At 50.4% G+C, this 22,443-nt stretch overlaps 1 protein-coding gene across 1 annotated transcript; it reads right to left on the reverse strand.

Moving 5' to 3' along the window:
- Window positions 1-262: 262 nt before the first annotated feature.
- LOC311521450 (synaptotagmin-1-like) lies at window positions 263-22,346 on the reverse strand (the record flags this gene model as incomplete). Its single annotated transcript, XM_084629785.1, has 7 exons — window positions 263-632; window positions 2,404-2,515; window positions 8,481-8,600; window positions 11,957-12,343; window positions 18,399-18,514; window positions 20,736-20,913; window positions 22,335-22,346. The coding sequence occupies 7 exons, from the start codon at window positions 22,344-22,346 to the stop codon at window positions 319-321; spliced, it is 1,239 nt and encodes a 412-aa protein (XP_084485911.1). The 3' UTR covers window positions 263-318.
- Between the last annotated feature and the right edge of the window lie 97 nt (window positions 22,347-22,443).

Here is a 22,443-nt window from a genome sequence, read left to right on the forward strand (position 1 = left end):
GGCCCCTAGCGCAGTGGGGCCCTGGTCTCAGTTGCAGCCTCTCGGTGCTGTGGCAACGGTATTGTTAATCAAATCACAGTGGGACTTGGCAGGGATGGAAAGTCACTCTCTCTCCCAGCAGCAGTGAGGGAGGGAAGTGAATGTATCAGCAACTTTTGTTACAAGTAGCACAGTTACTTCAGTTAGTGCTGTTCTAACCAGGAACTTCAGGCTATTACCCATCTCTGGAAGGTACCCACTTCGACCGCTGTTGGGCCCGATGCCATGGAGAAAATCTGGCCAGTTTCTACATCATGGAAGTGGTGCAAAATCCTCCTTCTAAAGTAGCAGGGGATGCCACTTAGCCACAGGCTGCTGGACAGACTGCATCATGAGGGCCCAGTGGTCATTGGCTTCGCTGGGGCTCCTCTTCCCCAGGACAGCCTGTCCAATGAGCTGCCTGCTGCGGCCTCTGGCTCTGGAGCTCATTTCATAAATGGAGACCAGGACTGTGTAGGCCCCAGCAACAGGCTCAGCAAGATGGAAGAGGAAAGTCTCGTTGAAGATGATGACTGAGGTTCGGGCCCTGGGGCTGGATTTCTGGTGCTTCTGTTTGTGGAGATTGCAGGAGATGTCTATTCTCGCATATACATCTGGGGCAGGGAGAGAGCAAGAGGGAAAAATGAGGATACAGGACATTGTGAGCATCCATCAGACCTGACATTACTGCTCTGTGGACTCGATCCTGCACCCTTTCGGTGGGAAAAGCTCCCACAGACTTCAGTGGTGAAGAAGGAGGGCTGTAATGTTACCCATAGATCAGATTTGGATCCTGTGATCCATGCACTTATGTGTTGGTGAACCACGATGGTTTCACAAGGTATATGCTTAGCGCCAGATTCTGCCCTTGAATGTGTGTGAGACTCCTGCTGAAGTCCATGAGAATGGTGTATTGGTATCAAAAAGAGAATTTTACCCTTACTGGTAACGGGATGGTTACACTAAACCCAGTTCCTACTACACCTGTCTGGAAACAAGGGAGCGAAGGCACTGGAGAGTCAGGCCCCTTCCAAGTAGAAAGTCTATGGGTGTTGGTGGCAGGGCTGGTTCTATGGGTGGGCAAGCAGGATAGTGCCCTGGGCACAATTTCCTGTGGTATACCATACCATTGTACCACTCTGGTGGTGGGGTTTTTTGCACAGCCTCTTGGGGTGTGTGCACGTACATCAAACATTTTCCACCGTGGCTGGTAAACAGCCAGCTCTGCTCCTAGTTGGAGGAACCCGCTTGAGGATAGAGAAACAATTGGTCTTGGGGCAAGGAGATCTCAAAAGCAGTGGGACTCTCTGCTGCCCTTGTTCTACCAGAAAAGAGAGATCTGAAGGTGGAAATATGTCTGCGGGAGTAGGCAAGAAAGAAACCACAGGAAGGGCTGCCATTGCTGCTAGGGGGTTTGCCAAATTAGTGGGATGGGGTGGCCAAGAGATCCAACTCACTTATCCCCTAATGCTACCTGTCAGTTTACACACCGTACAATGCAAGAAGAAAACAGCCCCATATTTCCATCCCCAACCCCCCACCCCCCAACTAGCTGTTCAGGCAAAGGAGGAGGATGTCACTGACGACAACGGGCCCAGATGTGCCATATGGCTGGGTGATGCTTGGTACAGGATCCCAGAGGTCACGGGAAGGAAAAGGTGGCTTTATATGTCACCTTTTGTGTTTCCCTGATTCTGGAGACAACACAGGGCCATTTCAGCCTTTGTGCAACTTAGAGCAGTCTCATGGCTTCTCTGAAGTGTGTCCCTGGCCCTTCGGAGCTGCCCCCACAGCTGAACTGCAGGAGCACAGCAACACTGTGGCCACATCTCTCCTCCCCCCACGGGGTTATGTCCGTTGTATGCTACCTGGGGATTTCTCCATACTGAGGGAATCCTCAGCAGCCTGACTAATCTGGCTTTATGGCAGGTACAAGGTCCAGGTTCTCTGCTCTGCCCCTTTGCATCTCTGTGTTGTCTCGGAAATGGACTAACACAGAGAGAGTGTGTGTGTGTGTGTGGGGTCGGGGGGACGGGACTGCCCACCTAGGGAATAGTCACTCAAGTACCAGTAGCGGAAGTCACTGTGCTGGGTCTTTGTGTTTGTTTTTCTTCCATTATCACTCATGTGCTTTGATTCTCAATGGCATTCTGCCCACCCGCTGCTGGGGGTCAGGGCTTCAGCGGTGCTCTGAGCCAGCGCAGCAGTGTTCAGTGGGGTTTTGGCAAATACTCCCCTACCACGGCACAGCAGAAGAGGAGCTTGAGTGCTCTCTCTCATACCCTATCCTTCCCCTGGGAAAGAAGAGAGGCCACAGACAGAGCAAGCTGGAGAGATACAGAACCTCAGGCAACCACAGACAGTAGGTGAAATAAATGCCTTTACTCTTCTCTGGACTGCTGCATACGGAGGCAGTTTTGACCTTGAGCAGCCCAATTTCTATCTTCTGAGAGATGGGGAGACACTTCAGCGACACAAGGACTTCTCCAACGAGGTCCTGTGAAAGGATAGCGGGCAGTGTTGTGACTAGCCATCCCTGACTCTATCCTCCAGTACACACACGACTCAACTGCCCCTGCTGAGAACAGCATCTCGGCCTGCCACCCTCTGGCTACTTTCTGAGGGAGGAAAAGCTAAACTTGGGGAGGTATTTAGTTGCTCTGAAAAGCCAGGGAGGCTATTTACGGTCCAAGTTAAACCCATGTAAATCTGGAGTGACCCTTTAAGCAGCAAATGACTCCTCTTTACAGTGGGGTAATTAGGATCAGAACCTGACCCAGGGACTAATAGCACTGAAGCCAGGCAGAGCATGAGCAGAGGTTGTACAAAATGTGTCCCTCTCTCCCAGCACTGCCAACTCCTACCCAATCCTGACCTGAATGCTCCCCCTACACGTCCAGTCAGGCCTGCCAATGGGGGGGCACAAACGGGGGCAATTTCCCACCGGCCCGGGTGATTTAAAAGCCCTGCGCCCCTTTTAAATCGCCTGGCCGCATGCAGGGTGGTACCGGCAGTGGCAAAGGCAGCCAGGCGGGCACGTGGAAGCCCTGGCCGTGCCGGAAGAGCACGTCCAACAGTGCAGCCGGCAGCTCACTGGGCACCAGCCAATGCAGGCTCAGCACCACCCAACTGTCAGGCGGACCTTTCTAGGGGACCCATTGACCGTTCTGCCCTGGGCAGTGCCGTCTCTAGGTTATGGCAGATTGGGGCGACTGCTCCGGGCCCCGCGCTTTGAAGGGGCTCCGCAGGCCACCAGCGCAATTGGCAAGCGCGGTCAGTCCCGGAAGTGACGGGTCAGTACCGGAAGTGACTGATTCGTCACTTCTGCCCCAGGCCCTAGGGACGGTCCTGGCCCTGGGGCCCAGAATTGCTGTCGGCAGGCCTGCTTCCAGACATCACAGTGTCAGACTCACTCACAGGGCTATCAGGAAATCTCCCCAGCCAGCCAATTTGTGTTAACAGTCCCCTCAGCCTGTTTAATGAGAGACCCATCTCTAAAGCTTACACAGAGACAGGCCTCTCAGCTCCTCTCTGGTCCCCGGAGGGTCCCTGCAGCTGGCTCTGCTGAGGCATGCTCCACCATGCACTGCAGGCGCCAGCAAAGGGAACAGCAGATCCTCCCTTCCCCAATCCACCTGAGACATGGGGAGTGGGTATGAAGAGCCGCCCGGCAGCCCCCCCCCCCCCACCCGAGGCATGGAAGAGGACTGAAGTGAACATGCCCCAGCAGTATTCTCATAACTGGGCTGCAATGTGAAGAGCCAGTAGCTGTCCCCCATGCCCTGAGGAGGGGAGCTGAGTAACAGGGAGTCCTGCCACATGGCCTCAAAGAGCTGCATGTGTGTTCTGACTGGGATGTGTTTCACACTCACCTCACACAGCTGGGAGGGTGCTAGGAGCAGTGCAGAGAATTAGCTCCACAGGACTCGACACTTATAATAGGAGAGTCTGTCTTTGCCTGGAGAGTTCCTGAGAGCCAGTTGGCCCCTGAGCTCCATCCCCATGATCATGGGGCCATGGTCTCTTTTTTTTTTTTTTTTCTCCTTGGAGGCCTTTCCAGCCTGGTGCAAAGATACCACTCCCAGACCTTTCTTGGGTGGAGACCATTCATTGCACTACATCAGGTGATGGTTCTGTGATGTGGATGAATGGGGAGAGAAATCCAAACTTTCTCTTGTGACACATTTCAGGGTGAGACCCACCCCCCAAGGCCCTAGAGTTGTAGGTTTTAAGTCCGCAAGGTACCATTTTAATCATCTAGTCTGACCTCCTGCATAACACAGGCCAAAGAACCTCACTCAGTAATTTCTGCATCAAGCCAAGAACTTGTCTGAGCTATAACCATCAGCGGCAGGTGAACCCTGGGCTCAGGGAGGCTAGCGCCCAGCCCAGCCCCTCCCCCTTCTGCCCTAGGCCCCATCCCTCCCACCAGAGCCCAGAGTGCACACACACACCCTGCAGCCGCCAGGCCCCTCTGCCCCCAGCTCCAGAGCACTGGGAGGGCAGCTCCCATTCCCCTCAGGCCAGCCCCCATTACCCACAGCCCAGGGCCCCGGCCACAGGGGAAGAGCCACCCGCAGCACAGCACCAGGAATCAGGAGGGGGCAGAAAGGGGGCCACACAGGGCTGTTTGAGGAGGCTCAGCCTTCTCCAGCCTTTGATACCCACCACCCATGGCTATAACCTGTCTTTTCAACAAGCATTCTGTCTTGATTTAAAGACTTTAAGTGCTGGAGAATCCACAACATTCCTAGGTTGTTTCAATGAAACTATCCGCACTGTTTAAAAAGTCCCCTTTATTTCTAGTTTGAATTTGTCTGGCTTCAGTTTCCAAGCACTAGATCTCATTTTGCGTTTTTGCTAGATTAAAGAGCCTCGTATGAGAAATCTCTTTCCCATGTAGATACTTGTAGACTGTAAGCAAGTCACCTCTTAACCTTTGCTTGGATAAACTAAATAAACCTAGCTTCTTTAGGCTCTCGTAAGGCATGCTTTCCAGACCTCAGATCATCTTTGCAGCTCTTTTCTGAATCGTTTCCAGTTTTCAACATCTCTTTGAAGTGTGAATACCGGAACAGGACACAGTATTCCAGTAATGAGCTTGCTAATGCCATATACAGAGGTAATGCAGCCTTTCTGTTCCTCCTTGATATTCTCTTCTTATACATCCAAAGGTCTTGTTCTCTCCCTCAGCTAGAACGTTGCCCTAGGGCTCCTGTTCAACTAGGTATCTACCAAGGCCCCTAAATTCTTTGCATTCCAGTGACATAGTCTTCCAACTTATAAGACAGGTTTCTAAGAGTGACCTGCATTCATTGTTCCTCGATATATGGCTGTGTTAGAATGCATGTTGCTGAAACAAGCCCACTTTACCAAGCGATCCAGCTTAGTCTGTATAACTGACCTGTCTTCATTATTTATCACTACCCAAATTTGGGTGCCTTCTGCAAATTTTACCCATAATGATTTTATATTTTTTTCAAGCTCATAGATAAAGAGATTGGATAGCATTGAGCCAAAAATAGATCCCTGAAGGACTAGATGCCCCTCTACTGGAGGACAGTTCTTCATTGACAATTACTTTCTGTTACCTGTCAGTTAACTAGTTTTCAATCCATTTAAAATGAGCTGCATTGATTTTTTTTCGTACAGTACTAATATTTTTTATCAGAATGTGTCAGGAGGGACTAAAATAAATGCCATACAAAAGGCTGGGTATGTTATGTCAAGACAGTTATCTTTATCAAACTCTTGACCTAATAAAAAATGGAAACAAGTTAGGTGACATTTGTGTGGTGATCAATTGCAGTTATCAATTGTACAGTCCATTCCACAGAACAGCAGTACCCTCTCCTGGGTGCACAGGATCCTACCGGTTGATTATCCTTGTATTGTAATTGTGGAATCAGTGTTGTTATCCTATCCCCCCCCACTGTTAGCACTGGAGCTGTATGGTGGAGCAGCGTGGCATACCCCAGCCTCTTCCATGAACACAGACCTACTCTGAGACCTCCTGGCTTGTAAACACCACCATGTCACTTATTTACAGTGTTTTACTCCCTCCGTCAACAGCTATCTGTATCTCTACACCCTCCTACTTATCTCAGCTTTCTAACCCCTTCTCCAAAAAGGAGAGGAGAGGGTGTCTCAACTCAGCAGGCTCCTTTTAACCAGGCTCTTCTGGTCTTTCCTGTTCAACTTTGTCTTCCTCTCCTCCCCCAGCATATCTTCCTGTGCCTTTTTTTATAGCTTCCCTGTTAATGAGCTAATTGGCTCACTAGCCCCACTCTGGCCTGGTAATCCAGGTAGTCCTCTGTCCAGTTAGGCCTTCTCTAGGGGAACCTATTTCGAACAAATAATGACCAGAGTGCTGGCTCAAATGCCAGCCCTCAGCACTCCATCACAAGCTGTCAAGGTGTTAATGCAACAGTGCTCCACAAAAACGACTATACGAGGCCTTTGTCTTCTCTGAAAATCAGTAATGTGGAGGGGGACAGAATATGGAGATGACCTCTGAGTTACGGTGCTGAAAAGAGCAGCAGCTCCCTTGGGAACTTCCTGGTCCCTACCCATTTTCCTCAGTACAGGTTTGTCCTTGTATAAGATTTTTTTCCCCAGCATGCCCTTCAGGGGGCTGGCTCTTTAAATTTGCCAGAGGCAAGCAGCTGCAGCCCTAAAAGGGCCTTTATGCAGCTGTCAGTATCTCTCTTTTCAGTGCAGCTGGTGGCCTCTTTCCAGGGCCAGTGCAAGGATGTTTCACGCCCTAGGCGAAACTTCCACCTTGCGCCTGCCCCCTTCCCCCGGGAGCCCAGTGGCAGCTTTCTGCCCCCCCCTCCACCCTGAGGGGCCCCCACGTGGCAGCTCCCCGCCCCCCCCCCCCACTCCCCTCAGCCCAGGGAGCAGTGTGGCAGCTCCCCGCCCCCCCACCTCGGCCCAGGGAGCCGTGCGGCAGCTCCCCACCCCAGCTCACCTCTGCTCCACCTCCTACCTGAGCACACCGCTGACGTTCTGCTTCTGCCTCCTCCCAGGCTTGCGGTGCCAATCAGTGCCACCCTTCCCCCCCCCCGTTACTTGCTGCAGGTGGCCCTCCCCGCGTCCCCCTGCCCCCCTACCCCAGCTCACCTCCCTGGAGCGCACTTTTGGCCACCCCCAACCACTTGGCGCCCTAGGCGGCCGCCTAGTTTGCCTAGTGGTTGAACCGGCCCTGCCTCTTTCTCTCTTCTAACTGGTAGGTATAATGGTTTTCCTTGCTTAGTGACAAGGAGATGGCCCATTCTCATAATCCTGAGATCTCCTAAACAACTCTGTGTTGCATTAATCTGGGAGTCTGGCTCTATAGTGGTTTTGAACCCTGTCAAATTCATATTGATTTCACGTAATTTTGGCTATAACTTAACAGTATCAAATCTTTATGTAACAGTTAAATGAACAGTTCTTGTGGCAATAAACTGTCTAAGAAAGGCACTTTCATCCATTCCTTGTTCTGGGAGCAGTGCAAGCCAACACAGTGTGGTTCCTATTACAACAAAGTGTGTCTGTAGTTATTGTTGCTTATGCAGAGGGAGGCCGATACTGCATTATGTTCCTCTAGTGCCAAACTATGGCCTTTGCAGTTGATACACCCATGCTGGAATACCTGAGAACAAGGGCAGTTAAAGGGGACTGACTTTAATAAAAGGGGCATTTTGAGTCACACTTTATATTAAAGCTCCGTTTATAAAGGATTGATATTTTAATAAATGGTTAATTATTTGAGTTGTTGGACTCCGGGTTGCTTATAACCAGCTAGACTGTAACCTGTTTATAACCATTAGCATTTATTAACCTTTATAAATGGAATCTAGAATTTAAAACATGTTCTCATTTTGCACCTTCCCGCTACAGCAGCAGTATAAGCCTCTTCATGCTGCCCCACCAACGGGCCTCAAGCCTGACCCAAGTAGTTCATCTATGGGGTACAGCTACACTGTAATTAAACACCTGCGGCTGGCCTAGGTCAGCTGCCTCGGGCTTGTGGGGCTCACGTTATGGGGCTGTTTAACTGCAGTGTAGGGATTTGGGCTGAAGCCCTGGCTCTGGGAGTCCAAGAGGAGGGAGGGTTCAGCCCAAGCCCAAACGTCTACACTGCAATAAACAGCCCTGGGACCCTAAGTCAGCTGACAGGGGCCACCACGGGTGTTTAATTGCACTGTAGACATTCCCTGAGAGAACAGACCCGACTCCATGCTCCCAAAAGCCACTGCCTCTCTGCAGAGCCTACAGGGAAGCATGTGTAGCACAAAGTAGGCCTGTAACGAGGCCACTTGCTCATTTTCCATGGTATGTCCCATGCTGACAGAAGGCAGGGACTGCCAGTTACTGCCTGAAAAAAGTCAAAGGCTCTTTATCCCTCTCCCTGGAGCCATCCATTCAGTGCAATCATGTTGTAGTTACAGTATGTGAGGTCACACGGGAGCCATTACCTTTGTAGTCTTCTGTAGCACCTCACAGAACTCCATAGGTTGGGAGGCCTTTAGTTTGCTGAGGGTGAGCCTCACTTCCCCCAGCACGGTGTGTCTGGAATACTTGTTGAAGTGTTTAACCTATGGGACAGAAAGAATCAGCATCCCCCCCACAGGGGACACAGGAGCAGGGCTATGCAGTGCCACATCCCCTGAAGCCACTTCTGCTTAGGCCGGCTCTCAAACTTGGCCTTTGTTTTTCACACACAAGGCCTACGCTCCATGTCCAGGCATCCCATTCTCAGGGCAGCTGTCTAAATCCTACCTGTCAGGCACCAGTTTTGAAGGGGTCATTATTGGGCTGAAATGAGAGCAAGGGAGGCACATCCCCAGCAAATAAAACTTGGACCCTTCCCTTCCCCTATCATCTGAACAGGCTCCTTCAAGCTCTCCTCTCTCCCCACCGCTCTGTCACTTCCTTCCATTGGCTTCTCCTTCACAGTTAATTCATTTGAGTGTAAAGAGCACCCAGGAGCACTCTGCACAGCTCAAGATGGGCTGTGCAAAGGCCGGTTTATGCTACCCAGGCATTCTGGGGCTGCTCTGAGCCAGGCTGGCCCCAGCTGTCTGCTAGGAGCATCCCAACGTCTCTCTATGCAACACCCTCCCACCCCCCGCACATGTCAAGAGAATCCTCTGGTGGCTGTTCACATGGGTTTCAGGACAGCTCTGCATTCTCGTATCTTTCTGTTATTAAAAACAAAATCTTTAAGGCTGTTTCCTGCTGGGAGAGAGAAAATTCATTGTTTTCCCTTTTTGGAGGTGCTCAGATCCAACAGCTCAATATCCAGTACATTATAGAGGCGTAAAGGAGCCGTGCAAAGATTTTCTAACACAGCTGAGGAGCTTGCCCTGCAGATTTTTTTTCTATCTCTGCTCCAGTTTTGTCTCCTTCCATCTTTCACTCTCGCTGCACGGCCTCTTCCTCTCTAATTTGTAGCTCACTGTTGCCCTAGCACTGGGCCTGTAAATGGCTGATCGAGTCATTCTGGTCATGGTTATTTGGTTAGTTGCTTGCTGCATTTCCTTTCATACACCTGCTAGGTACTTTGTCATTGTAAGTGCTATATGTAAGTGAATAAGGAGTAAATGTAATTAGATGGGAAAACTGAGGGCTAAATAGTCAAGAAGCATTGGAGTACTGAGCCACGTGGAGCATTGCCAAGGCATAGCAGGTGTGTAGTGACACATGGGAGTTGCTGTATTGGATCAGACCTGCGGACCATCCAGTTCAGTACCTTGTCTTTGCTAGTGGCAGTACTGGCTGCTACAGGCAAGGTGCAAGAAATGCTGCAGGAGGCAGTTATGGGATAACCTGCTACCAGGGAAAATTTCTTCTGAACCCTTATTAGAGATTGACTTGTGCCCTGAAGCAGGAGGGTTTGCATCCTTTCTGTAATTCCTAGTGGTGATTATAGGTTTTCAATCAGTATTACTGCAACTCTGGATTTTCTTGTGATCTATATAGGTTTCCAGAAACTTGTGAATCCTTCTAAGCTCTTGGTCTCAATGATAGTCTGTGGAACTCATTGCCACAATATAACTATATTCTGGGGGCGGGAAGAGTAGAAATATGCTGATTTAACAACATAACATCAGTAAGAGAATGGAAACAAAGGAACCAGCCTACATTCCAATAGAGGAAAAAATAAAATAAAACCATAATCACATAAAAATATGCATAAATATGAAACACATTCCGGGGCTGCTTCCTCAATGCCATGAAAAACTGACCAGCTAAGTCAGAAACCAGAAAGCACCTGATACAGCTACCAACACTTACATCTAGGGGACTTCCTCATCAGCTCCTGTCTTGGGAGCTGAACTGTATTGGAACAGATAGTACTTTTGTTCAGTTCCTTGGCATAAGCTCCCTGTCTCTGTAAGCTCTTGTAGCAGAGGAGAAAAACAAAAAAAAAAAAACCCTATTAATATACATAAAGGCTTAGGTTTGGAGCCCGTTCTCTGTGGTGTCTCAGGTTACGGGGAGGACGAGCTGTGCGTAGTGAGGAGTAGTAAGGAGTCGGGGGTGCAGCAGGCAGGCTGCCCCAGGGCTGGGGTGGGGGGGCCAGAGAGGAGGACTCCCCCAAGCCCTCTCCCCACCAGCAGCAGCGAGCTCTGTGGGAGAGGGGGCCTCTCCCACCCCCGGCACGACACTCACCCAAGCCCCCCCAGGATGCTGCTCAGGAGGTCCAGGCAGTCTGGGCTCCCCCTCCCCCCCCCACACACACAGAGTCACTTGCAGGGGTGGGGGGGCTGCCATGCGCCTCCTCCGTCCGCAGGTGCAGCAGCTTCCTCAGCCGGCCCCTGGTGCAGCTACCTTGTAGCCGGCAGTGGCCAGCAAGGGAGCACAGCACGGAGCGGCAAGGGGCAGCAGCCCACTGCCCTGGGCAGGCAGGGATGCTCAGGGGGAGGAGCGCGGGGGCAGCAGGCGGGGCCAGAGGAGAGACCCGGCCCCGAACATTGGTGGAACCAGGCCCTGAATTTGCTGGAGCCCGGGCACCACAGGCCCATACAACTCACCACCCCTGGACACTCCTTTGGAGTGAGTCGTGGATGAGCAGAAATGCTGCGGATGGAGAAGAGCAGCGAAGAGCTGGCCTGCGGGTGAGTGACCACAGCTGTCCCCTCATTACCCTCAGATGCAGTGCCCCAGGCAGCCACCTGCTTGCCCTACATTTGAAGGTGTCCTGGGAGATCATAAACCATGTCTGATTTCCCTTGAAGGAATGTGGTGCTTTCATCTTACCCTTTCTCTCACCCACTCAGTGCCACTACGCTCCACTTCACCCTAGCTATTATTCCTCAGCACCTCCCAGGTAGGCAACTGATCCGCTACAGGACCAAGTGTTTACCCCAATTATCCAGAGGGAGGAACCATGGTTCCATAAGCTGTTGATGGACCAAGAGTGCAAACAGATTTCCCCAGAGAACCCTTGTGTCCAAGGGGAGAGAGAGAGAGGCAAAGCTAGTGAAGCTATCTAGTGATCACAGCCAGTCCTGCATCAGAGCCATCAAATCTCACTGACTTAGATACTACCACTCTCCTCAGGCCCCAGACGTAAAATGCCCAGGAACTGCTGTTTGAGCATTTCAGATGCTGATATGTCTAGGGGACACCAGCCCTTACCACCCGGCCGGTGTGAAGGGAGTTTGTGGCCACAAACTATTCATGTCACAATGAGCCCTGCATCCTAACTGGCCACACAGTGAGACCCTGTTAGTCTCAGAAAGGCCGTGGCGTGAACGGGCCTAGAGAATGCATCACCTCTTCCCCCTTCACAGGTGGAGAGAGCAAAACACCTGGAGGAGAGCATTGGGGAATTTTCCCATGATGCACCTGTTCTGTAGGTATAGAAAAGGCCCCATTTTCCAGGGCCTTAGCTGAGCCTCTTAACAAGTACCTGACAAAGGTAATGAGAATGAGCCAGCCCCACCTCCAGCTTCACAGTGCTCTTCTCCAGCTCGGCCTCCTGCAGGGAGCAGACAAACTGGTCACCAAAGGCAGGTTTCCTGCAGTTCTTCACCACCTGCGTTTGCCACTCGTGGACCATGCACTGGAGGCCAGAGATGTGAGATGGGACCTGCCTCAGCAGCCGGACCCGAACAGCAGAGTCAGCACTTCCTCGACTGGGCAGGCCTGTCACTGCAATGACCGTCAAGAGCAGCTCAAGTTGCTCCCTGTGGTAGAAGAGGGAGAATCTCAGCCTGCCCCGGGAGCTCTCCAGGAATTCTGGGTTGCTGCCCACACTCTCCAGGTTCTTGCTGCAGATGCAGGAGGGGAAAATACCCAGCTTGTCCAGTTCCTCTTGGAGCTTCTGGATCTGGAGCAAGAGAGACTGGCTCTTTAACAATGTAAGCAGGCAAGACAGACATCTATTTTCCTCCTCCAGTCACTGAAACTGAAGGTCTGTTTATACCTAATGGTGATCTGCCCTTTTGGGCTTGTCTGTACATGGAATGATTCTGGAATGGCTATTCCTGAATCACTTCATGTGTGGACACTGTTATTCTGGATTAAGAGATGAAGTGATTCAGGAATAGTTATTGCATTTTAAATTCATACCCTACCTTAATGCTAATCAATTTTTAAGTATAGACAAGCCCATTTTTGTATGTTGTATATGGTCTCTGTGAGTATGTGTTGGATATGGTTAGGCAAGCAAGATGTGAGGAAAGTGGTTTATATCTCTTTGGGCCAAATCCTCAGTGGTTAGAAATCAGGATAGCTCCATTGACTTCTGTTCAGAAGTCTTTGTTGCCTCTGAAAATCATTACAGAGGACATGGAGGGGAACAGAATATAGAATCATAGAATCATAGAATATCAGGGTTGGAAGGGACCCCAGAAGGTCATCTAGTCCAACCCCCTGCTCAAAGCACGACCAATTCCCAGTTAAATCATCCCAGCCAGGGCTTTGTCAAGCCTGACCTTAAAAACCTCTAAGGAAGGAGATTCCACCACCTCCCTAGGTAACGCATTCCAGTGTTTCACCACCCTCTTAGTGAAAAAGTTTTTCCTAATATCCAATCTAAACCTCCCCCACTGCAACTTGAGACCATTACTCCTCGTTCTGTCATCTGCTACCATTGAGAACAGTCTAGAGCCATCCTCTTTGGAACCCCCTTTCAGGTAGTTGAAAGCAGCTATCAAATCCCCCCTCATTCTTCTCTTCTGCAGGCTAAACAATCCCAGCTCCCTCAGCCTCTCCTCATAACTCATGTGTTCCAGTCCCCTAATCATTTTTGTTGCCCTTCGCTGGACTCTCTCCAATTTAGTCACATCCTTCTTGAAGTGTGGGGCCCAAAACTGGACACAGTACTCCAGATGAGGCCTTACCAATGTCGAATAGAGGGGAACGATCACGTCCCTCGATCTGCTCGCTATGCCCCTACTTATACATCCCAAAATGCCATTGGCCTTCTTGGCAACAAGGGCACACTGCTGACTCATATCCAGCTTCTCGTCCACTGTCACCCCTAGGTCCTTTTCCGCAGAAGTGCTGCCTAGCCATTCGGTCCCTAGTCTGTAGCTGTGCATTGGGTTCTTTCGTCCTAAGTGCAGGACCCTGCACTTATCCTTATTGAACCTCATCAGATTTCTTTTGGCCCAATCCTCCAATTTGTCTAGGTCCTTCTGTATCCTATCCCTCCCCTCCAGCGCATCTACCACTCCTCCCAGTTTAGTATCATCCGCAAATTTGCTGAGAGTGCAATCCACACCATCCTCCAGATCATTTATGAAGATATTGAACAAAACTGGCCCCAGGACCGACCCTTGGGGCACTCCACTTGATACCGGCTGCCAACTAGATATGGAGCCATTGATCACTACCCGTTGAGCCCGACAATCTAGCCAGCTTTCTACCCACCTTGTAGTGCATTCATCCAGCCCATACTTCCTTAACTTGCTGACAAGAATACTGTGGGAGACCGTGTCAAAAGCTTTGCTAAAGTCAAGAAACAATACATCCACTGCTTTCCCTTCATCCACAGAGCCAGTAATCTCATCATAAAAGGCGATTAGATTAGTCAGGCATGACCTTCCCTTGGTGAATCCATGCTGTCTGTTCCTGATCACTTTCCTCTCATGCAAGTGCTTCAGGATTGATTCTTTGAGGACCTGCTCCATGATTTTTCCAGGGACTGAAGTGAGGCTGACTGGCCTGTAGTTCCCAGGATCCTCCTTCTTCCCTTTTTTAAAGATTGGAACTACATTAGCCTTTTTCCAGTCATCCGGGACTTCCCCGGTTCACCACGAGTTTTCAAAGATAATGGCCAGTGGCTCTGCAATCACAGCTGCCAATTCCTTCAGCACTCTCGGATGCAACTCGTCTGGCCCCATGGACTTGTGCACGTCCAGCTTTTCTAAATAGTCCCTAACCACCTCTATCTCCACAGAGGGCTGGCCATCTCTTCCCCATTTTGTGATGCCCAGCGCAGCAGTCTGGGAGCTGACCTTGTTAGTGAAAACAGAGGCAAAAAAAGCATTGAGTACATTAGCTTTTTCCACATCCTCTGTCACTAGGTTGCCTCCCTCATTCAGTAAGGGGCCCACACATTCCTTGGCTTTCTTCTTGTTGCCAACATACCTGAAGAAACCCTTCTTGTTACTCTTGACATCTCTGGCTAGCTGCAGCTCCAGGTGCGATTTGGCCCTCCTGATAACATTCCTACATGCCCGAGCAATATTTTTATACTCTTCCCTGGTCATATGTCCAACCTTCCACTTCTTGTAAGCTTCTTTTTTATGTTTAAGATCTGCTAGGATTTCACCATTAAGCCAAGCTGGTCGCCTGCCATATTTACTATTCTTTCGACTCATTGGGATGGTTTGTCCCTGTAACCTCAACAGGGATTCCTTGAAATAGAGCCAGCTCTCCTGGACTCCTTTCCCCTTCAAGTTAGTCCCCCAGGGGATCCTGGCCATCCGTTCCCTGAGGGAGTCGAAGTCTGCTTTCCTGAAGTCCAGGGTCCGTATCCTGCTGCTTACCTTTCTTCCCTGAGTCAGGATCCTGAACTCAACCAACTCATGGTCACTGCCTCCCAGATTCCCATCCACTTTTGCTTCCCCCACTAATTCTACCCGGTTTGTGAGCAGCAGGTCAAGAAAAGCGCCCCCCCAGTTGGCTCCTCTAGCACTTGCGCCAGGAAATTGTCCCCTACGGTTTCCAAAAACTTCCTGGATTGTCTATGCACCGCTGTATTGCTCTCCCAGCAGATATCAGGAAAATTAAAGTCACCCATGAGAATCAGGGCATGCGATCTAGTAGCTTCCGTGAGCTGCCGGAAGAAAGCCTCATCTACCTCATCCCCCTGGTCCGGTGGTCTATAGCAGACTCCCACCACTACATCACTCTTGTTGCACACACTTCTAAACTTAATCCAGAGACACTCAGGTTTTTCTGCAGTTTCGTACCGGAGCTCTGAGCAGTCATACTGCTCCCTTACATACAGTGCTACTCCCCCACCTTTTCTGCCCTGCCTGTCCTTCCTGAACAGTTTATAACCATCCATGACAGTACTCCAGTCATGTGAGTTATCCCACCAAGTCTCTGTTATTCCGATCACGTCATAGTTCCTTGACATCACCAGGACCTCCAGTTCTCCCTGCTTGTTTCCAAGGCTTTGTGCATTTGTATATAAGCACTTGAGATAACCTGTTGATCGCCCCTCATTCCCAGTATGAGGCAGGAGCCCTCCCCTCACAGACATTCCTGCCTGTGCTTCCTCCCGGTATCCCGCTTTCCCACTTACCTCAGGGCTTTGGTCTCCTTCCCCCGGTGAACCTAGTTTAAAGCCCTCCTCACTAGGTTAGCCAGCCTGCTGGCAAAGATGCTCTTCCCTCTCTTCGTAAGATGGAGCCCGTCTCTGCCCAGCACTCCTCCTTCATGGAACACCATCCCATGGTCAAAGAAACCAAAGCCTTCTCTCCGACACCACCTGCGTAGCCATTCGTTGACTTCCACGATTCGACGCTCCCTACCTAGGCCTTTTCCTTCCACGGGCATAGACTAGAGCATGAGCCCTGTGATACAGTAGTGCAAACATCACTACCAAAGCAGTGCCTCTTACTAACGTCCTAATCACTACCAACTCTTGCTGCCCTCTTATAGGCATTTTTTCCTAGTATGCCTTTCTGTCTGGGGCTGGCTATTTAAATTTGCCTGGGAAAGCAGTTACTGTCCTAAAGAGGGCATTTTGTTTGCTGGCAGCACCTCACTCTCATCTAGCAGGTAACTACTGTAGCTCTTCTGGTTTCCCTTTCTTACTGCTGGGCGCATTCCCATATTGACTGCAGTGGAGCTATGCCCATTTATGCCAGCTGAAGATTTGGCCTGCTTGTGTGCCTGAGAGCTTTGCTGTTACTCCTCTCCCAGTCCATCCCAGAGAGGCCTAGCTGGCAGGGAATCTCCACAACCTCACCATGAACCAGAGTGATTCAGGTTCACTTTGGGCCCTGGCAGAAACGGCATCTGCTGTGTTAAGCAGAGTAGGTATTACATGAGTGGATAGGGAATCAGGAAGAAATGAGAAGGGGGAGATTAGAAAGTGTTCAAGTAAGAACAAAAACCTCTTGGAGGAGGGAATAAGAGGTGGAAAGACAAACAGGAACTAGAAATCAAGATTGTAATCCAACAGGAGGAAGTTTTCCTTTATGCTCCCCAGATATTGCTCCTTCTGTATCTTACATCTCTCCGAGCCCCTGACTCTCTCATGCCCACCTGCAGTTCTGAAAGCTCTACGAAACAGAGGAAAGGGTTCTTCTCCAGGACTCATTGCTAAAAGTTGGTATCATGCCATTTCCAGTTGGAGCTGCTGACGTGCCCAGACAGCTTCACAGAAGAGAGATCAAAGCTGAATTTGGCTCCTAGAGGTATGTAGACTCTCCAGCAATACTCCTCTGTCTTGGAGGCTGAGGTATGGTGAGGAGTGATTACGCAAGTACAGTATCATTGTGAAATCAGTGGAGATTGCAATACCCAAGAGAATAATGCGATTGAATGGGGCCAGCGAAAAGAGAAACTTGGTGTCTCAGTGATTTGATGCCTTGGCTTCTTATTCCTCGGTTCAAAATAGGTTCAGATCTGGATTAGATCTTAAGGGAAATTACTTCTGTGGTGTCTGCCCCACCTACCTATTGGACTTTTTCTCCCCATCACCACAGGCCTACTGTAATTGAACTCCGTTTGTTTTTGCCCTTGAGAGAGGCCCAGGGCTTGATTAACAGGGGATGCTGAAGGTCAGGAAGATGAAAGTACCTTGGAAGATGGTGAAGAATCTTTCCACAGCACTGCCCACACCATGCTCAACTCTAGCTGGGATTAGAAATATCCCTTTACTGTGTCCCAGTCACTTCTGTAATTGTGCTGTTGATTAGCCAGGCCTGGGAAACATGGGATTTCCTTCAGCATCTGCTTCTTTCCCATTTATCTTAGTAGAAGAGAAACCCCCTTATGATGTAGAGCAGGGGTCTCAAACTTGCATCACCAGGAGGGCCACATGAGGACTCGTACTTTGGCCCGATGGCCGCATCACCCCCCTCCCCGCTACCCCCACCTCCCACTCCACCCCCGCCCCTGCCTGCAGGGTGCAGCAGGGGGCTCAGGGCAGGGGATTGGGGTGCTGGAGGGAGTGCGGGGTGCAGCAGGGGGTTCAGAGCAGTGAGTTGGGGTGCAGGAGGGAGTGCGGGGTGCAGCAGGGGGTTGGGGGTGTGACAGGGGGCTCAGAGCAGGGAGCTGGGGTGCAGGAGGGAGTGTGAGGTGTGGAAGGGGGTTGGGGTGCAGGCAGGGGGCTCAGGGCAGGGAGTTGGAGTGCGGGGTGCAGGAGGGGTTCGGGTTCTGGCCCGGTGCCGCTTACCTTGAGTGGCTCTGGGGTGGCAGGGGCGCGCACCGGGGGGATGGGGAGCAGAGAACTCCGTGAGCTGTTCTTGCCTGTGGGTACCTCCCCCGAAGCTCCCATTGGCCGTGCATCCCCATTCCCGGCCAATGGGAGCTTCAGCGGAGGGTCCCACAGGTAAGAACAGCTCACGGAGTTCTCTGCTCCCCCTCCCCGCGGGGCCGCAGGGAAGCGGTGCGGGGCCCTCAGCACCACAGGGTTGGCAAATCCGCGGGCCGCATCCAAAGCCCTGGGGGCCGGATCAGGCCCGGGGCCGTAGTTTGCCCACCCCTGGCCTGGAGGTAGTCTGGGGACGCGGCGCCCTGGGGAGGGGACGGGCGGGACCGCAGGGAGCTTGGCGGGCCGCGTGTTTGAGACCCCTGATGTAGAGTATTTTTCCCCTTGGAAATTGGTCAACCACTTCTCAGTTCTGACCCTTTTGTTTTGTAATCAAAAAACCACCTTTGACCCTCTGCAGGTGCCCTGGGGTTAGCACACTTGCCTTGACATCAGGAAGGCTCTGCTTAGCAATATCAAGGAGAGCTGGTCGCAGTTTATTCCCCAGGATGCCATTCTCTGCCTTTGTGTCCTTACAGGCTTCACTGAGGTATTTCTTCTCTGTGAGAACAACAGCAAAAATTAGTGCAGCAGCCTGGAGATGACATCTGTAAATATAAAGCCGGGGCCAAGGTTTTCAAAGATGATTTTTGGGTGCCCAATCTGAGATGCCTTTCAAAGAGCTGGAGTTTCAGAAGTGCCCTCTGAAAATCAGACCCTTCAAACTAGACACCTAAAAATCAAGCCACCCAAAATCACCAGTTGCTTTAAGAGCCTGGCCAGGATTTTGAGAGTTGTTGCAGGAATGGGACAGGAGTTCACCATCACCTTCTCTTCCCCTCCAAGTACAACACTGCAGTTAGCAAGGTCCATTATTGGGGAGATTCCTTTCCTCTGAAGGATCCAGTATGGATCACTGCCATAGTCAAGGTATTGGCCAGAGGTCTCAGCTGGTACAGAACATCCTATATCCCAACTTCATGGGGCGGCTTGCTACCCATTTAGGACAAAAGTGAAAATCAGAGAATTCTAGGAAGATATATTCGCATAAAGCTCAAGGTTTGATAATCCCATACAGAGGAAATCAAACTCGATGATTATCTTAACCTTTCAGGTCAGTGTCTGAACTTGTCATGGGTAGGGAAGAAAGGGGATATGTGAAAGAGAGAATATAGTTTCTTTGCTTGAAAAAAATGATCCAAGCACACTAGGATTGATGAGACTCGGGTGAGTAGGAATCTAGGAGTGTCAGGCTTGGCAATGAGGAAGTAGCCCTAAGACCAGTGTCCCTCTGGGGGTGAGATGACAGATGGGCTGATTCAAGCTGTGACAGATGGGACGTGGGAGGAAGTTTTGCTAATGTCTCTGGGCTGGTGAAATCTAAGCAGCTGCTGGCTGGAGTCATGGTACATCCTGTGTGCTCTGGAGTTTCTGGGTGCAATGGGCCATTGTAAGAGGAAGAACCAGTAAGCAACACATTTTCAGTAAGGAGAAGTTGCCTTCCCCTCCATTCGCTTCTCACACATAGAGGTTACTTTGTATTGACAGGAGGAATCAGGTTCCTCTGCCCATCTCGGAGTGGGATTAGGCAAGTTAATAAACACAGAGCTTTGCTGCTGCAAGAGGGTGATCACTTTTGTGCAGCCTGGGGACAACAGGATCGGGATCGCAGAGGGACACTCAGAATAAGCTGCTGCAATTTGGGAGTCTTATGGAAAACCCAGCTCTAGCATGTAACCTTGTCCCAGATTGAAATGGGGGTAGTGAGGAGGAACACTCTCTGCACCAGGGGAGGAGGAGTTATGGGGCAGGTGCTCCCCCAAGCCAAGGGGAATTACACAGAGAGCTCTCCCTCTGCTTGTAGTAGAGGAGGGGAGCAGCACTGCTCCTCACTCCCACTTAACCCTGCCCTGTCTCCCCATACGGAGTTGTTCTAAAGCAGGAAATTGTTCTAAAGCAGGAAGTTGTTCAAACTGCCCTAGGAAACATATTAAGTGGCATTTCTTATCCACTCCCCACCTTCTAAATGGCAAATGCTCAGGCCAGAGATTAAAATCCCAAATCTGGCTCCAGTAGAGAAATGCCCTGGCTCCCATCATGTGGTGTCAATTACATTTTAAATACACATCAAAGGCCAACAGGGCTCACAGATTTCCTTATCTTCATGCCCATAAAGGAGGGAGAGTCCTCCAGGAGGGCATTAATCCCACCCCTTGTGCTTATTTTCAGCCTTCAGGGAAGGTAGAGCCGAGCAGGGAGCTGATTCCCTGTTGCTTTGTGCAGCTGTCTTTGTGCCACTGTTGAATCCATCCCTGGCACGACACTGATCCTGAGATGAGACTTTGGGAGCTCAGTAAGTGCAGACATGATTGATAAAACTCCTACTTTGCTCCTTCCTTTGGCATGTCTATGCCTCGATTTAAAGAGCTCCAGGTAAGCTGGAATATAGCCCTTTTCCTGTCTTCCTTTGGCGAGGAATACGTTTTGTGAATTCTGCCCTACAGCCTCACTATGGAATCAAGAAGAGGAAACGGGCTAGGAGGCAGGAAGCCCTTGTATGTGCACATTGGGGTAGCACCCGAAGGCTTCCATAGTGCAGACTCGTAGCCAGAGATAGTCCCTGCCCTGAAGATCTTGCAGTCTGAAGGATAAGAACCTCTGTCTTGGCACATTTGTGCTCGGTCCTTCCGTTTGCTCCCATGTGAAGGGCCTTTGTTAAGGGTGAAGTATCCTAGAGACAGAGACTTTTTGTGACTGGTGTGTACTGTTGCCTGGTACTTACTTCTCCCAAGTTTTCTCAGTTTCTGGCAGTAGCGCATTTGGCAGGCTAAAATGGTTAGAGCCACCAAAACCAGGAGGATGGCTAGTGCCAAAATCCCATACTTCCAGGTGTCGGGAAAGGGCAGCTGTAAATTCTGCAAGTGAAGCAGAATGGAGTCCTCTTGAGTCATCTCCCCTGTCTGTAAGAGAGGAGGAAGGAATCAGTGCTGCCATTGGAGCTGCCCACAGGCTTTCCCAGGGGTGGACGGGGTCCAGTACAGGGAAATTGTGAAGAGCAGGAGACAAGGAGCTGGTTTATAGCTGCATGCTTTCCAGAGTAGCACCATGGTTGGCAAGGGGTTATAGTTGGTTTCTGGTTTGGCTACTTAAGATGGGGTTAAATCACTAGCCCTTGAAAGGAAGAGTACAATTTACCCCATCGTTATCAGCATATCAACCTCCAGCAGCAGCCAGGAAACAGTCCCCAGCTTTGGATAACAGCTGTTCCAGGAACCTGCTGCCTAGTTCCACAGTGTAAACAAAGCCCAAAAGAAACTTCAGCCAAATGTTCTCTCCTCTTTCTGTACAAAAGCCTCCTCAATGCATGTAATTCCTACATCTAGAAATGTGCGTTGTCTACACTAGGGTATTTTTCCTATGGTTTCCCACCACTGCTACCACCATTTCAGCTCCACTTTTGATACGTGGTGTAGACAGGGCTCCAGTCAGCCAGCAGTGACCGTGCATGAAGCTTCTTGTTGGTTTGGGGCTTTTGGTATAACACCATCTGCCCACCAAACTCTCTTTGTCAGCTCATCAGCCCAACCTCAAACTTCTGTTCAGCCAAGGAACCTAACCAACCTTCCGCCTAACTCACAAGTGGCCATAGTGATTCTGATGGAATTGGTGTAGTTCTGCAAATTGGAATTGGTGTAGGTGCAAAGCAGCCTTGTAAAGCTCACCAGCTAACAGGGAGCCTGAAAAATCAGGGCTTATGGCACTGAATACCTTTAGTAAAGGGGGAGGCAGCTGCCATGAAAGATTTGTTGAAACCTACAAGAGGAGAGAAACAATTCTGGCTAAGACTTTGCCACTTGAATCCAACATTGGCGCTCAGGTGGCTTCTTACGAACTGGGGATGCCCTAATGTTTTCCTCCCAGCTGAACCATGCTATTCTCAGTTGGAAATACTCTGACAGGGTAAATTACCTATGCCTGCTCTCTTACAAATCCTAGACCAGAACGCATTCACACACCAGTCGGGGTGAGCGGTGAGGACACTGGAGATCAGAGGAGAAGATGGAGGAGAGGGAGGTGGGCTAGCACCTTCCTAAGTTACCCTGTACCAGCCAGAGTTGGCACTGCTGCTGCCAGTGCTCAGCTCTGATTCCCACTGACTGGAAAGATGGACTTAGTGGAAAGACATTGATCTAAAAGGGCATTTGAAACACCAAACTCTACCAACTTCAGTGAGCTTTGGATCAGATCCCAAGTCTCCTCTATCGTTTCAGGGCCTGCTCCATGGACAAAGGCTCTAAGATTACTCATGTATTTGGGTTATTCATTCAGAGGAGAAATAATCCTGAAGAATTAAATGCTAACTGGGTGGGGGTGGCTTTACCTGCCAGGTCATGGTACACAGCCAGCCACCTAGTGCAGCAGGTACAAACTACAGACCAAATTCTGCTTCCAGTGATCCCCTACAGCTTCATTGTTGTCAATGATCATTC

Source organism: Lepidochelys olivacea (assembly GCF_965140295.1).
Source record: "Lepidochelys olivacea isolate rLepOli2 genome assembly, chromosome: 6".
NCBI lineage: Eukaryota > Metazoa > Chordata > Testudines > Cheloniidae > Lepidochelys > Lepidochelys olivacea.